The 16,354-nt window shown below is 34.7% G+C and overlaps 1 protein-coding gene and 1 long non-coding RNA gene across 7 annotated transcripts in view; one reads left to right on the forward strand and one right to left on the reverse strand.

Annotated features, from left to right (window-relative positions):
• The window catches only part of LOC126858118 (trafficking kinesin-binding protein milt), a 42,478-nt gene extending 26,124 nt beyond the window's left edge, over nucleotides 1-16,354 (reverse strand). The window contains exons 1-4 of one of the 4 annotated variants that reach the window (XM_050608171.1): nucleotides 15,821-16,354; nucleotides 13,385-13,592; nucleotides 7,298-7,402; nucleotides 5,675-5,779 (exon numbers count right to left, since the gene is read on the reverse strand). In XM_050608171.1, coding sequence (XP_050464128.1) covers nucleotides 5,675-5,779; nucleotides 7,298-7,402; nucleotides 13,385-13,592; nucleotides 15,821-16,033 — 631 coding nt within the window. In that variant the 5' untranslated portion in view covers nucleotides 16,034-16,354. Of the gene's footprint in view, nucleotides 1-5,674; nucleotides 5,780-7,297; nucleotides 7,403-8,060; nucleotides 8,169-8,674; nucleotides 8,865-10,817; nucleotides 11,558-13,384; nucleotides 13,593-15,820 lie in introns of those variants that run through there. The other 3 variants (XM_050608189.1, XM_050608197.1, XM_050608206.1) reach the window with 3 other exon arrangements.
• Nucleotides 11,586-13,542, forward strand: LOC126858266 (uncharacterized). 3 transcript variants are annotated; one of them, XR_007688634.1, is made up of 5 exons: nucleotides 11,586-11,942; nucleotides 12,016-12,123; nucleotides 12,186-12,422; nucleotides 12,736-12,990; nucleotides 13,394-13,542. It is a non-coding gene; the product is annotated as an uncharacterized LOC126858266 (long non-coding RNA). The 3 variants fall into 3 exon arrangements; XR_007688635.1 differs by having other exon boundaries at nucleotides 12,783-12,990; XR_007688636.1 differs by having other exon boundaries at nucleotides 12,186-12,365; nucleotides 12,783-12,990.

Raw genomic sequence — 16,354 nt, forward strand, 5'->3', positions numbered from 1 at the left:
GAAAATAGAATTACTTCATGGGAAACTGCATCGCGGTCCGGGTGAAAGATCGTCTGATCCTTTCGTATTTTGAGAACGAAGGTCATTATTCCCTGCAATTATCCCCTCCCTCTCACCAGACTCGATTTTTATGAATCATAAAGCACATGCGGAAATAAACTTGTATTAAATTTCGCATGAGAATAATCGATTTTTTTCGAAAAAAATAAAAACTGAAAATAATTTAATAAAAATAAAAATTTACTTCAAATAATTATAAAAAAATAAAAATAATTTCTATAAAATTCTAAAAAACGTACTTTCTATGAAATATAAAATGATTATAAAAAATGTGGTATAACGATAATTTAAACAATAACTTTATTGAAAAGTTGACTCTTTCGTGGTCATAATTAATAAAATCTAATGAAAAAGAAATATGTAGGACGTTGCCAATCGTTGCTCTCGGCGATATTTCTTCGATGCTTTTCCTGCTCGTAAATATTAATCCAATTCTTCGTCACCATCTCCTGACATTTTTTCACATTTCGTTTTCTCGAACATCACGAGCACGTGACGCTAGTGTCTCGATCGAAGTGATAATTCATCTGCGAGGCACGTATATGTACATGTACGTACGGTGATGAAAAAAAGCGGATTCGATCCGTTCGTGGCCAATTTCCTATTCCCGGAGCGACCTAACCTAGGCACCACACCGGATTGTCGCGATCGAGTTAAGCTTCGAGATTTTCGGTAATAATCCAGCATCCGCGTTGGAAGAATGCTCGCGAGGTCAACGATGCTCGAGCGTCGACGATAACGCGATAACGCGGTCGAGTCGCGACGCATCTCGCGGGAGGGAATCTCGTCGCTCCGTCTCGCGCACGAGCGGGGAGAGATGTTGCAGAATCCGGATACGGGCGGTAACTACCGGAGAACGATTCCTGTCGCGCATGCTCGACATACCGTGGACCGACGAATGCTCTCTTCGCTGCGTCAAACGTCTCTGTTCGCGCACCCTGGACGAAAACGTGGCTCGCGATCGTCGTCGCGCACTTAACCTCGCAACGAGATCGGGCGTGACAGAGTCGGCGGCACGAGCGCGCGACGAGGCAAACGTCGCGGCTGCACGAGCGTGACTGAGCTGCACGCGGTCGCGAAGCGGCCGGCGAGCGTTCGTTTTGAAGTGTCGCGCCACGTGATTGGCCGAGCTCGTTCCTGCCTGTCTGTCCGTCGAGTGCGTTGAACGTGCGAGGTGGATAGCACGAGCGAGGAAAGCTTCATTAAACGAGGATGCGCTCGTTGATCCCGAGTTGATCGCGACCACCCTCGAACGAACTGGCGGTGATAAGATTACGGATGTTATTTTCGAAACATGTATATTGCGCGCGATATCAATCGATCGCGTGTGAAGCTAAATATGAGAATAATAATTTTCTAGAATCCAGGATATTTCAATTCATGTAACATCGACGCTTGTTTGAACTTTCGAAGAATCGAAAACGTGTAAAATCTACAAAATTTAATATTCATAATTATCGTTAAAAGAACTGGGATATAAGCATAAAATTGAATATACAAAAAAAAAGAGCGTAAATATGTACGCAATGCGGTACGGGAGAACGGCGATATGTATGTCACATGGGGAGAATTAGAATTAGGTTTATAGAAGGCTTTATATTGTATATTGCAGTGGGGTGGGGGGTGGGGGATCACTTTGAAATATATTCTCACTCATCATTCTTAATTATAAACAATTTCAGGTGGTCACGATTCTCTCTCTCTCTCTCGAAGAATTCCTCATCCATCATATTAAAGTATTATATATTCTGATTAATTTTTTTTTCTTCAGTAGCCTAATATAATGTCACATGTTACATAATTGTTGTTAAATGCGAAATTATTTTGTGTGAAATGTTTGACAAAAAATCAAAATTGATTCTTTGTGAGATAGACGCTAATCCTTTCGTGCAAGATAATCGTGACTGGTAAAAGGAATGCGAATTGTTGTCGAATTGTTCGCTGATTGATGATAAACGTGATTATTAAGCGCAGGTGGGGCATCCGACATTTTCAGGAGATGATATTTCAGGATACCGTGAGCGCGCTTGGAAGATATTCCTTGAGAAAGCATTGCTCTTTGCTTGGATCTAACGGGTAGTTGGAATTCTTAAAGTGCAAAATAGCATTCGTAGTTCTCACTCACTAACAAGAGAGATATATCTTTATTTATTAATATATTCATTAATTAATATATTTATTAATAAATAATATATTTTATTAATAAATAATATATTTTATTAAAAAAATAATATATTATCTAATAAAAGCTAATACTTTATATTTTATTTTTTTTAATTTTATTTCTCATCTAAATATTTTACGAGAAATTTTTAAAGAAATAGGTCTTATCATGTAACGATATTTGTACAAATAGCCAGCAGTATTTTTGAATTAAATCTTCCGGAATATCTTTACACATACGCAGTTAATGATTTTATAATAGTTAATGAATACATAGAAATATGATCAACTATGTCTATAAAAATCTATAAATAAAGCACATTAATCTTCTTAGTGAAATATTAGAGAAAAAATGTCGAAGCAGAAGAATAATCGAAGGCAATTACATTAAACACATTGTACATCTTGGATATATATATATATATATATATATATATATATATATATATATGTACTCTCTAATATAAATAACATGTCTCATGCAATACAGGAAAAATCCATTATTCCTATCATTAAAGAACTCTCGAGACTAATTTTATCTTATTACTGGTAAAAAAATGCTGTACAAAAATCGCAGAATATCTTTGCGATTTAATGCTTAAATGACAGGTAATCAAATAAAATCATTAATTACGTAATAAACGTATTAATATATTTTCTATTTTTAATACGTCGCAATATTTAAAAGTATGCTTGACTTCCCTGTTACTTCAATCGATGAGAAAAGTGGCGTCTTGAATCGATCAAAGAAACAAACGGAGAAGAGAAGGAGGAATAATAATTGATACTAAATAGTACAATTAAACGACAAATCTGCAAACAACTTTCTACATCGGATGCGACGAAAGGTTGAATGGAGAAATCACGCGCGATGTCAGAAAACAAGAATGAAGGAGTCGTCGTGGGAACCGAAAAAAAAAAGAAATAGAAAAGAAACTGTCGTATCATTCTCCTTCCGTCTGGTGGAAATTTCACCATTTTGCACTGTGCTCGAGGAAAAGGCGATGTATATGCAAAATATATTAAGAAAAAGAGAATGCGACACGTGGGTCGCGCTAACAATGAAATCACGCACGTACTTCCACCCCGCGACTGTGAGAGGATTCTCATTATTATCTTCGGTAATAACACGGAAAACGATGATTAGTTGTGTAAATGGGGTGGCCTCCGATAATAATATAATTAAATCTTATGTGGGAGAGTAAGAGAGAGGCGAAACGAGAAGTTTTAATCATCATTCGACAGAGAGACGCACGAATAAACTCGTTCCGCAATGATAAAGCGTGAATGAACGAAGGGAATATTATTTTTGCAGATAACTTTATGAGAGAGAGAAAAAGAGAGATTGATATATTTAAAAATATATAAATATTTTGTTGTTGTTTAGTTGCATTAAGTATTGATTATATCCTCTACGATTATTGAAATATCTGCACAAATAAGTTGAAGTATTGTGTCCCTCTTTTTTTCTTGTTATTACGAGATCTAAAATCAATTGAATAGATAATTAACGAAAGAGAATACGATGTATATCATTTGCTAAAGAAAGCGATTAATCTACATACTTTCTTCTGACTATAAAATGAATCTAATCGATATCGGGCGTGTCTCTATTTTTATTGCGTTTTCTCTCATTTTCTCTATTTTTATTGCTTCCGGATACTACTTATTTTAAAATAGACCGCATCATTAAATGCGTATATATTTTATATAAATCAATATGTATACACATTGTATACAATAAAATATATAATCCTGATTATCTTTATGAAACAAATACAGAAATTATATTATAATTTTAGAAATTCTATTATAATTAAAATTACACAAGAAAACTAATATAATTTATACAAATCTTGTAATATCATATTTTTTTTTATTGTATGTATTTTTGCACGCATTATTAATCCTGAGTTTTTTCATGATTTTATAATTTTAATTATAGAAAAATATATTTCTTTATATAAAAATTTAATAAATAGACGTATGTATGAGAAGAAATGAGACAGATGAAAGGCTTAATGATGAATGAGAGAGATAGGGAGAAAGGGAGATACTTTCGCGTACCAATTACTAAATAGACTGGTACATCTTAGATACCGTTCTCTCCTGTATTCGTCGATAGTCATAAGAATGTCTGACCTGGCTGTGCATAAATATTGACTCCTTCCGCGGAACGAAGAGTTCCGTAAAAGAACCGAAAGATCGCAATGATTTATCTCCCTTAAACTGCCAAGGAGAATATCAGTTTTGAGCAAAATTAAACATTTAAAAAATAGATCTGTTTGTGCATATTTCGTGTAATATTATGAATAAAATTCTGAATCGAAGCACATCAATTTTTCTACATTTAAAGCCTTGGTATTTAAATAGAATACATATGTATTATATGTACAAAAATAAAATATATAAATGATAAATATTCCGAGAACCCCTTTTCCACGATTCTTCCAACAATTCTCCTCGCGGAGAAAATGAACCACGCACAAATCAAATTTTCCCTATTAAACGTCATTTCAAAGCGAACAATGCGATCGTTCGGTAATTAGATGTTATTCTCTCTACGTGGTATCTGGAGCATGTAAATGAAAATAAAATCGTGGCATTACTTTTGTGTGTATGCTTCAAGAATAGATACAATAATCAGTGACACGCGAGAGTATCTCGTCGCGACACTTGCACCCGCATCGCGTAGCGGAATCGTTTTTCGCTCGTGCGGGAAAATCGTGTCAAACTGTTCTTTTTCTTTCCCACGTTTTACGAAAGAGAACCTGCGAAATCACTCGCGCGCGATCTGTCAGCTCCGTTTAATTATAATAATAGCGTCGCGCGATTTCAACACCTCGACATACACGCATACTCGATGATAATCCTCTACTTTTCCATCTCGCTTAGCAGGATGTATTTATTTCTAAGCGTTTCTGTGCATTTTCCACGCATCGTGAAATTGCACTCGCGCGAGCAAACAGCGACTGCCATCGCGCTACGCGGCTTGACAATATTTTCGATTAAACGACTTGCTGCATTAACATTGCGATCTCTGTATACAATTGATGGATCTCTTACTTCCTTCATTTCCATTTTTTCTGTTACGGTATTTATTCAATTTATATGCTATTTTAATTGCTATGATAATACAGTGTAATTAGATTGTAATTACGTTAGCGCATCAAATTACGAATAACGCAATTATGAATCTCGAAATATTACTTTGGTAATAAAAAAAGAAATTACATTTATGCACCGAAAATGCATATAAACTCGTACGCTTTTATATTAAAGCGTACAAAAAATTGATTCGTACACGATAAAATAGTCGAATTGTATTTCCGGCCTCTCTGCTTCCCTCAAATTATTTGTTCGATTTACATATTATGTTTTCTACATTTACAGTGTCTATAGAAAAAAACTCCGCACAAACATCGATAAATAAATTGAAAATTCCACTTACTGAAGTAGTTAAGAGTCTCCCGGATCTGATCCGGCGATAATTTCAAATCGACGTCCTCCGATCTGAGGGCGGGTGACGGGATAAACCAATCAGCGTTCTCGTATCCTATAAATAACGTGCAACACGTCTCTTTTAACATCTTATCGCAATCAGTGCAATCTAAATTCTATAGAGAATCAACATCCTCGGACTTCGCGCGCAACAATCTAGTTTGCTCATTCGCTGCGAAGATTGCAAAAATGTGTTAAACGCCTCGGTCTGCATATTATGATAGAACACCAAGTATACACGAGGGCAATACATTATCTTGCTAATTAATGCAATGATCATATCCGTTCTACGAAGACAAATAACAAAAAAACGCACATTGCTCGCGTGTTATAATTCGTGCGCGAGGCGAGCTAAATGTGCTGTAGCTAATTAGTAAATACACGCGTACATTAGGCGCGGCCCTGGAGGGGAGGCACACCTTTTACAGCTTCGTTTTATTGACGGAACACACGATACAGGCCACTATGATCAAATTAATAGTTAATCAATCGGCATGTGTTATTGTTCGTCTAATGCGTTCATGGAAAACGATGCGTAAATAATGATGTTCTTTATGTTATATATTTTATGTATTTTTTTCACTTCCTTTAGAATATATAGGCGAACAAAGTTTTTTCTATACTTCCTTTTTATTTCTCTATGCTTATCTTAATTCCAACATATTTTTAGACATGAAATTTTTTTTAATTTTTGGAAGTATTTTGCAATTCTCGCATTGAATTCATATCACGTGAAATAATTTATTCATGACAATAAAAGAATAACTGCAATAAATGTATCGATAATGATCAGCTGATCGATGAATTTATGAAATTAATTCGGCAAGTTATATCAACGTCTCGTGATGATTAAATCGACAAATAAAGTGTATATGTAACCGTTAGTAGTACAAAGTTAACGTGCTTGATGAAACCCTTATTTTCAGTATATGAAACCCCGGAGTTTCGCACAGACGTTGACGTTGTGAAACTTTTGTCCTACGAGTATAGTCACCGTAACAGGCATCCTTGTTTAATTAAGTTGAACGACATTCGATCTGGAGTACGAACTGCACCCTCTTTAACACATAAAGGTTTTCTTCATTTAAATTTTCAATATTGTCTATCTTTTCATAGTCAGATGTGTCATTATATTAGAAACAATCGATAAAATTATGTCAAGAGATATTTCTCTCTTTGCGAGAATAACATTTATACAAAACGATAAACATACATTTTCCTCATTAATTTAATCAACACGAGATGTTGATATAACTTGTCAAATTTATTTGATAAATTTATCGATATTTATTGTAGTTATCTTTTACTGCCATGGATAAATTACGTGATATGAATTCAATGTGACAATATTTAAAAAATGTGTAAATCATGATGGAAATATATATTTTCAAATAAAATGCCGGGAAAATTTATTTCCCAATAAAACAGATCTCTTTATAATAAATATTTATATTAACTAATTAAAAGCAATCTATTTTTTTTTTTTGCTCACGCTAAACGCGAATGCGTGAAATGCATTTGACATAACAGCTGACGTTTCAAGATGAGAGAAAAGAAGAAACAGACAGCTCACCTTGAAATTGCGTTAAGGTGTCAGCTCGAAGACGATATCTCGGTATTTGTTCCTCCAGTAGACTGATTATCTCGACTTCTGGTAGTTCTTCTCCGCTGCATACATCTGTAACAATCAAGCAGCATCCACCATGGCGTTACTAAGGAGGCGTCAATTACGCGCGCGCTGCAAATTGCCGTTCCGCTTTAAATCGCGCGTATACTCGAGCGTACATAATTATATATACATCGTGAACGCTTATATGACGTCATCTCGCGATCCGTAACGTGCATGCTAAAATTACGATGCGATGAAACGCGTACGTGTCTTTTCGTCGTGTTAAGTTCACTGCGCGACCAGAACGCGAGAAATCGCGATATCACTCTCCACCGTCACTCATGTTGTGCTCGAGTCAGGATGATGGCAGTGTGATTTAATAATAGCGTTGGCGTAATAGTTTATGTCATACACATAAGAAGAAGCGCAATAAATAACAAGAAAAAACGAATTTTCGTGATAAAACATTCGATGAACGTTTCGTTTTTACGAAAATGATATAACAGAGAAGAGTACGAGAAATTTCGTCAATTTCATACAACGTGAGCGTAAGTGTGAATTTTATACTTGCCTAATTGCGCTTTTTCTATTATTATTTTAAATGCACGCACATGATACACAAGATACATATATCGTTGTTGTATATAATTATATTTCCTTTATATTGTATTTTGTAAAGTTATTTCAACGTATAGCGCGCGTCGCACCGTGCGCTAAAATCTTCTACCCGCGATCTGCGATGTAAGATAAGTGTGCGTGACCTGGGTGACAAAAAGTTCCTTACGGTACAGCAGAAAGAGGAGGGATTCGCGGCTAACCGCAAACGAGAGGAACCCTTCAACAGAGAAGGAATATAAACGCGCGATGCTCACATGTAGATGCACTTCGAAGCTGATGCATTGAAATATATGCAGCGAACTCTAATAACAGATTCTCCAAAGATTTTAAACAGAGTGTCTTTTTTAATAATAATCGAAAATTCTTAATGGAATGTGTTGTCATGTCGCAAAACTCTTTAATTTTTTTTTTTGACCCTATATAACGCGGCAAACAAATTCCAAGAAAATAAAATGTCAATTAAAGATCTTACAATTAATTTAATATTCATGTATCTCAAATTTAATTCAATAAAAATTAATTATTTTAGAAATTTTAATTAATGTGTCTAATTTCTTTGTTAAGAAACGATATATGTTGCAATTATAATTAGAATTCATCGATGCAATTAGATCAATTATACAAAAATATTGCGCAATATAAATAATATCGCGAAATCGCTTTTGGATTTACATTGGCTTGGAACAGATGAATGTTCTCGGCAATAGAATTAATACTACTAACCTGACATTATACGCGATTCGAGAGGTCGTCTTGGCAATCACGCAGCGGTAAACGTATCATGGCGACTGAGGGAAAATTGCCTTCTTTTTCTCAGGAAAAACACGGCATAATCTATGCAAGGCCAGCACAATTGCTCGCAACTGCTGATACTGACTGGATCGAGAAGCGACGTAGGCCTCATCATTTTGCCTGAACTTTGTACTTTCGATACACTCGTCTCTCGTGAGACAGAGATGACCCGTGACGGAGGAGCATCGAGCTGCATAGAATTATCGCGGTTTAACACATAATCGAGATGACGCTTCAGATTAGCCAGTCGCCCCGCAATTGTTCGGCGAAGTCGAACGCGAGCCACGCGTTCTTTTCAACAAAAATTTCCCAGATTACATTAATGAAAAGCAGTTGAGTTTGCGCAGCCGGTTTTCAACACCCTCGTTGGAATTGAATTATAGAAACTGGATCGCGCATGTAGGACTTGTATATCTAGCAGATTCATATAGGGGAGTTACATGCACATCGAGAATATGTCGAACAAGGATATAATGGTCTTTAAAAATGCGCAAGTAAAATAATTCTCTTCTCGCGCGCCAGATTCAGCTAACGGAAGAAGCGAATAGATAAAGTATTCTAATATATGATTAATTAAGATTGCACAAAATGTTTTATATTCGCACATCGACATCTTTCTCGAACAAATTATAACGTTTGTGCAAAAATAGTCTTATTCGAGATTTATTTAGTATCAATTATGCGATAATATTTTATTATACATAATACTGTCCCGCAAATTATTTGTTTAATACTCTCAAATAATTTATTTTACACCAATGTTTTACAGTCAACCATGCTTTACAAAAAAAAAAAAAAAATATATATATATATATATATATATATATAAAGCGTAGACATTTAAAAAATAAATTTTGTACCTGTTATTCCATAACTCTCTTCTATATTTTGTGACTAGAAACAAATATTTATTAATTTAGGATCCCTGATTACGAGATTAAATCCGACTTTCTTATTACGTAGCAAGAACATTGGTCACGTGATGAAAATAGTTTGAACACAGAGTATGTGCTGCCACATATCGGCGATCATACGTAAGAAGATAATTCACCGACATGTACACTGCAGAAGATAATAGATATTTAATGTCGTTACCAACTGCAGATCGCAATGGTAAGGTGAAATATTGATAAAAAAATATATATATTTACATCAAAATTTTATGTATATAATTATATGTCATATATTCATATATGTATATTTTCACAAAATTCATATTATTAGCAAATCTAAAAATAATATAATTCATATGCGGAACATAAATAAGCGTTATATAAATATATATTATGTAAATATATTGCATTATACAGAGTGTCTTGTAAAGATCGGATTAATGTTTATTAAAGGTTAAATTCTTGAGATAATTTCAAGATAATTTTTTCTCAGCAAAAATGTTAAGACAGGTCATTATTTTTGTAAGTTTCCAATTTTTTCCATTAAATATCTTTGTACCTAAGCCTTAAATTAAAATTCTCTCTCTCTCTCTCTCTCTCGATCTCTATTAAAAAAATAAACTTTATTTAAAATTAACTAAAGAATCTTTTAACTACATTCTATTTTATAAAGTTTAGTTTGTAAAAAGCCCTCCCTTTTTAATCGCTTATCACATGGAAATTGTTGATGCCTTGATATTTTTGCTGAGAAAAAAATCATCTTAAAATGATTTCAATAATTTACCCTTAAGCTTTGATCCAATCTTTATGGAACACCCTGTACATACTTTATGTATATAATTTTTATTATCAATTAATAATAAATTATTTAAATAAAAACATTAATTTGCAATAAATTACTTATTTACATAATTAATAATTAATTAACACAAATAATAATTAATTATACCTAATCAAATCGATCAGTTATTAACTCACAAAAAATCTCTCTTGATCAAAATAATCAGAATAGCCTATTTTTGTTTAATAGATCCTGGCTTTGTTTCAATTTGTTTCTCAATAGCGTTTTAATTTCTCACCTGCCCACGGTGTAAAACGATTTACTATGCCCAGTTGATAACAGAAGAATTGATAATTCGCACGCAAAATTCGAATGAGAATACTACGAGCAAATATCCTACCATCTCGCCACTTGCTAAGCACAGCCTCGCGTTTCTCGAGAATGCCTTTGAGTTTCGCCGGGCCCTTGGGCCTTTTCATCTCCTTCCCGCCTAGGTACATAATCCCACGTCCGGCGCGGGCCAAATTTCTTGTCCTTCTATCGTTTTCATTAAGGTCTTATGCGTATCGGATTATGCAAGCATGAATTTACTGTCCACGGAATTCAGGAAATTCGATCCCCGAAACTCATGAATTACGTAAAACTGAACTGGCGATGATCCATCGAGGCATTGACGATCAAGTTTCGCGAGCTCCCAAATTGTCCGATCGAATTGAAAATCGACGTGCCAAGAGACTTACGTAATTAACTCCGAGACAATGACCTCCGAGATGTTTATATGTAAATTGCTTAATAACTGATAGTGTGCATTGAGAGTGTAACGACAAATGTCTCGCAAAATGTACAAAGAGAGAATCTTTTTCTTTACAAATATATATAACTTTCCCTTATAAAATAATTCATAAAATTTCTTATCGACGATTCTTATTTTCTTACGAATTACGTATCACGTCAATATTCATGTCAGTTTTTTTTTTTTTACACAACGTAGCAAATAGGAGAAAGTGCTGTGTTTCGTATTAACGTTATATAGGAACATATGATCCAGTAATCCATCAAGTGCATTTACAATGAATCATCTGTGTAAATGGTTCCGTTTGTCAATTCTTTTATCCCGACAGCTGTGAAGAATTAGATTGTGTAAGACGTTCGTGAGAGTCCACCTTATCGATGCGCAGAATTATGGCGAAATCGATGGCGTAATCGACAATATTAGTCGCGTGCTCTATGTCCTCTAATTCACAGTGAACGACACCGGTGTCCGGCAATTTTTATTTTTGGTGATTACGCGACAAAACGTAACTCCTCGTGATCTATCATCGATGACGATCATTCGCGAACTCGGGAAACGTTCTTTTTGAGTCGCGAGCTGCCGAACAACTCCTTCGAATGGACGTGGCGATGGAGGAAAATAGCAGCGACCAGTATTAGTTGGAGCTTGTCCAATTTCGATTCTCACAATTGAGTCATTTTCCAGAACAGATCTAATTAAAAAACTAAATCTTCATGACAACAAATGATAAACGTAAAAATAATAGTTCATAGAATTTTCCTGCATATAATTAATCTTTAATTAATTTTTTAATTTTTTTTTTTAGATTTATGTTTCTTTTTTCTCTCCTACATTTCCTCTAAAATAACCATATACAAAAATATATTCCAAGAATAATTATTATAATGGTTCTATTTTGATGCATAAACCAAAGGTAATAATTTATTAAGAAAAAAAAATTGTTATTCAGTTCTTAAAATATAAAAAACATTTCAGATGAAACAAACAATCGATCAATTTAAATCTTCACTAATGTAGCAGTAACTCTCAACAAGGTTGCTGGCAAACGATACGATGTCAACCAAACCCTCAAAAAAAAAAAAACGCGCGTAGTATGCAAACGCATTATATAATAGACGAGAATAAACTAAGTATATGCCTAATAATATCTTAATTGTGCGTACGAGAGACTTTTTCACTAATGTATCAGCTAAATCATCAACATAAAATTTTGTACGTAATCTAGAAGTTTGAAAATATTGACTGATCAAAAAATACTATGACTCGATTAATGTAAAAAAATTAATTATACGGTCAGATCTTCCCGAAAGTGCACAAAGTGATGACACATCTTGGCTTAGATTTTAGAAACATTTACGAAACTAACCCTTTGTAGGTCGCCTATTTCAAAATCTGCAGTAATATTCTCGATATTTTAGACGCAAATCGCGAAATATAATAATATTTAAAAGCTCTTCCGAGAATTTTATTGAACGCATTTCAAGTATCACAATCAATACAAAGTGTATGAAAGACGCATTTGCAGATGTCTGCAATAACAAAAATAATTGCAACGACAATCATCATTTCTAGTCACCATTGATGATTATGATGATGATGATGATTACGAGTATGATGCTGACGAAGACAAAAATTCATGATGATGATGATGATGATGACTATAACGATAATGATGATGACGATCATGATGATGAGAATAGAGCGTGGCGTATTATCCGCCGGGCAGGAGTAATCATCATTTAGCTGAGGCCAATGGGAAACACCATGAGGCTTGGAACAGGTAAGCCGTAGAGCACTTTATAAAACTCCTCGTACTAGCTCCGTCAAAGACAGTTTCTCCTCGTACGCTTACAACGTCAGATGTAGTAAATCCGTGCATATACTGTTTGCCAAGAAACTCGAAAGATAACTAAATCAACGCGCAAATTTCTTTAAAATATATTTTTTTTTAACAAAATTATCTTCTCAAAAACGAAAAAATTCGTTCTTGTATTTAATAATCTGATTAAAATTATAATCATATTCGCATACGTGATATCGTGATTCTTGATTGTGTAACTAGTATAATCAAATATCCAGTGAAAAAAAAAACTAATAGAACCTTGAACATTGTCTCAGCATCATCCAAGCAGCACAGCTGGTACGTACATAAAAATATATGTTTTCTATCTTACCCGTGATAGTTTCAACGTCGCGGGTACTAACGGGGATGACTAGCTTGCTCTTCGGTGACCGTAATGCCTGGAGAGTCGCCCTGGCCGTGGGTGAAACCTTTAGGGAGGCGGCGGATGGTCGGATGGGACCTTCGGGCCGCTTTGGACCCACATCTTCCACGGTGGCCAGCTTGGATGCTGTGGCGACGAGCGATATCGCCTCGCTTTCCTGAAATTAAATATTGATCGTTTTAATCAACGTAGGAAAAATCTTTCTAAAACTCGAGAAATTATTTTTATTTTAATTAATTTTTTTTTGTAAATTACTTTTAAAAAGATTCTAAAGAAATTTTCCTATAAAATATATAAAATAATTTTTTTAAACTTTGAAAATAAACTTTTCGATGATTCAATATGTATTGACTTAAGTAAACTTCACAGCTGAATTATATTATAGATATATGATTTCGAAGAGTACGGAACAAAGCACATTTTTCTTCTTGCAGGTAGCTAAAATAAATGCAAATTATTTTTGAAGGGAAGGTTTCGCAATTACCGAACCCCTAAATACACGTATTTAAGCCATCGCGTTTATTTAGAATGCGGTAACGCATTGACGGACGCGTTCATTTTGCTCGTCTTCTGGTTTACTACCGAGTTTATTTCAGGACACTGACTCGAGACAGCACAGTCATTTCGACTGTTCCAGCAACAATATTGTCTACTATATTCGTATTCCGCGCCGTAACAAAGATCTTTGATTTTATATCAACGCAAACGCTTGAAAGATCGATACAGATTTTTAATTTAGAAATTAAATTCGCAGTGTAGTCATCTTTAAACGTATAATTTTAAGAATTAAAGAGTTACAGCCTTACTAAAAAAATATTAAATTTAAATACTTATTATATTTAGAATAGATAAAATAGATGATTTATTTTATAGAAACTGTCAGTGAGATATCATAAACCTGATAATTGTCAATTGTATAGCAACTTGTATTTCTTTTTTCTTGATAATCCGTCATTGATATCGTATCAGGACGAACGATACGGTGATAATTTTTAATCACGATTACACTGCAGCTATAGTCACTAACACGCATAGAATCATATCGTTATCGTCAAGAATTGGAACGTCAGAGAAGACTTTAATTACGCGACGCGTTTCGTTTTGATTTACGCGGGCACGATCAATAAAAGTAAAACACGAGCGTTACGTAAATTTGCGGAAGATATTTATGAAGAAACCTCAACATCATAATGGACATGATACAGCTGTGCGATCGGAAGTGGCCCGAGACGCATTTTGCACATTTTCTTTCTACACGTCAGTCAAGGCTCGTTAGTGCTTCGCCGTCAATTTCACTTTCCGATCTTCTTGGACGACTTTAGCTTCGCAACGCAACGTGGCGCAAGGTTACGAGAAACAATGCTATATATTCTACATAAGGAAAACGTGAAACGTGAAAATGTCATAGGACAGATAATCGATCTATACCTACTCTACCCTCGATTGATGATTTCCTCCAAGATTAGCATAGACGATTGCGAATAAAATTGCTCACGCATACATGATGTGTAAAAATAAAGCAGAAAATATTTAAAGAACACTTTAAATATAAATATAAATATGTGCAAAATTCAATAATTCCAGTATTGAATAATAATTCTGATGGCGTAGCTAAAAGAGAATTTTGAAAGGTAAAAAAGAAAACTAAAAAGTCTGCAAACGTTGAGAGATAGCAAATTATTTTAAACACTTCAATACCTATTTTCGAAAGATGGAACGATTGTTAAAATTGAGAAGCAAATTATTCACGACAATTTCCCTAAGTAATAGTAAATAAAATATTTAAAGATCTCTGGATTATATTTGCAAAATAATCACAAGTGTATTTTTCATCTACCTCAAATGTATGCCAACCGATTATATGAGCATTGATCGAGCACTGTATTCGTACTCTAAATTTCAACGTGATCAATGTCACGTTATTAAACTCATTGTCAGATGTGTCAGATTCTTTCTACGAAAATCTCGAAGAGATTTTCTTAACTCGCATCTGACAATGATAGTTTTCACAGAGTGGTAGAAAATTGGTTCGCTTATTTATGTTTATTATTTCAATACATAAACCGAAATTTCATATTATAATGCGTTGAGCAAAGCAATTGCAATTTTTCATTTATTATTTAATGCAGACTCTATCTTGAGAATGCAAAAATGTGGAATAAAGTATTTCATATTTTAGAAAATTAGAAAATTTTGTTGCGATGTGACGCAATCTATACCTCGCTGACGCAACCGGTGGCAATAACATCAGCTCAATATACATATATACATATAATTACACACGGACGCTTTTTATTTAAAAAAAAAAATGTATCTTATTTTTCACGTAGCTATTATTTATTCATTATCCTCCTAATTTTTAATTTACATTTTTTCGCAACTTACAAACGAGACCGGGAAAACGGGGGACAGTGGCTGCTCCATGGACTGATAAGCCATCATCGTGTGTATATGTCGCATTAAGGATCCATCATGGGAGACATCCGACGAGATGTCTCTTTCGCATCCGTTATTGCCCTGAGCCTTGTCGCGGCTCTTGAAAACGCGTCGCGCCGAATTACGACGTGCCTCCGCGAATGCAATTCCGCGCAGCAACATCTCGCGCGTGCAATCCGCAATGTCAATGTTACGAAAAAGCGCTTATCACGAAGCAAATAAAGAAGCCGCGATCTCCCTGTCAGCCTTCGGCGATAAAAAGCAGCTGTTGGTCGACCGCACGTGAAACTTCCAATAATACCGCTGATGTAATTTAAACATGAAAACGTCGCGCACACGCGAATCAAGACGAACGATCCGTGGAGATAAGCTTGCAATTGCCAAAACTGCGATTCGCGATATCTATGTGAATACACGAAATGAAGTGTGAAAATCCGCGAAACTTCGCAAATTCGACCTTTCGCTTGGATAACTTGATTAGAT

Source organism: Cataglyphis hispanica, chromosome 2 (assembly GCF_021464435.1).
Source record: "Cataglyphis hispanica isolate Lineage 1 chromosome 2, ULB_Chis1_1.0, whole genome shotgun sequence".
Classification (NCBI taxonomy): Eukaryota; Metazoa; Arthropoda; class Insecta; order Hymenoptera; family Formicidae; genus Cataglyphis; species Cataglyphis hispanica.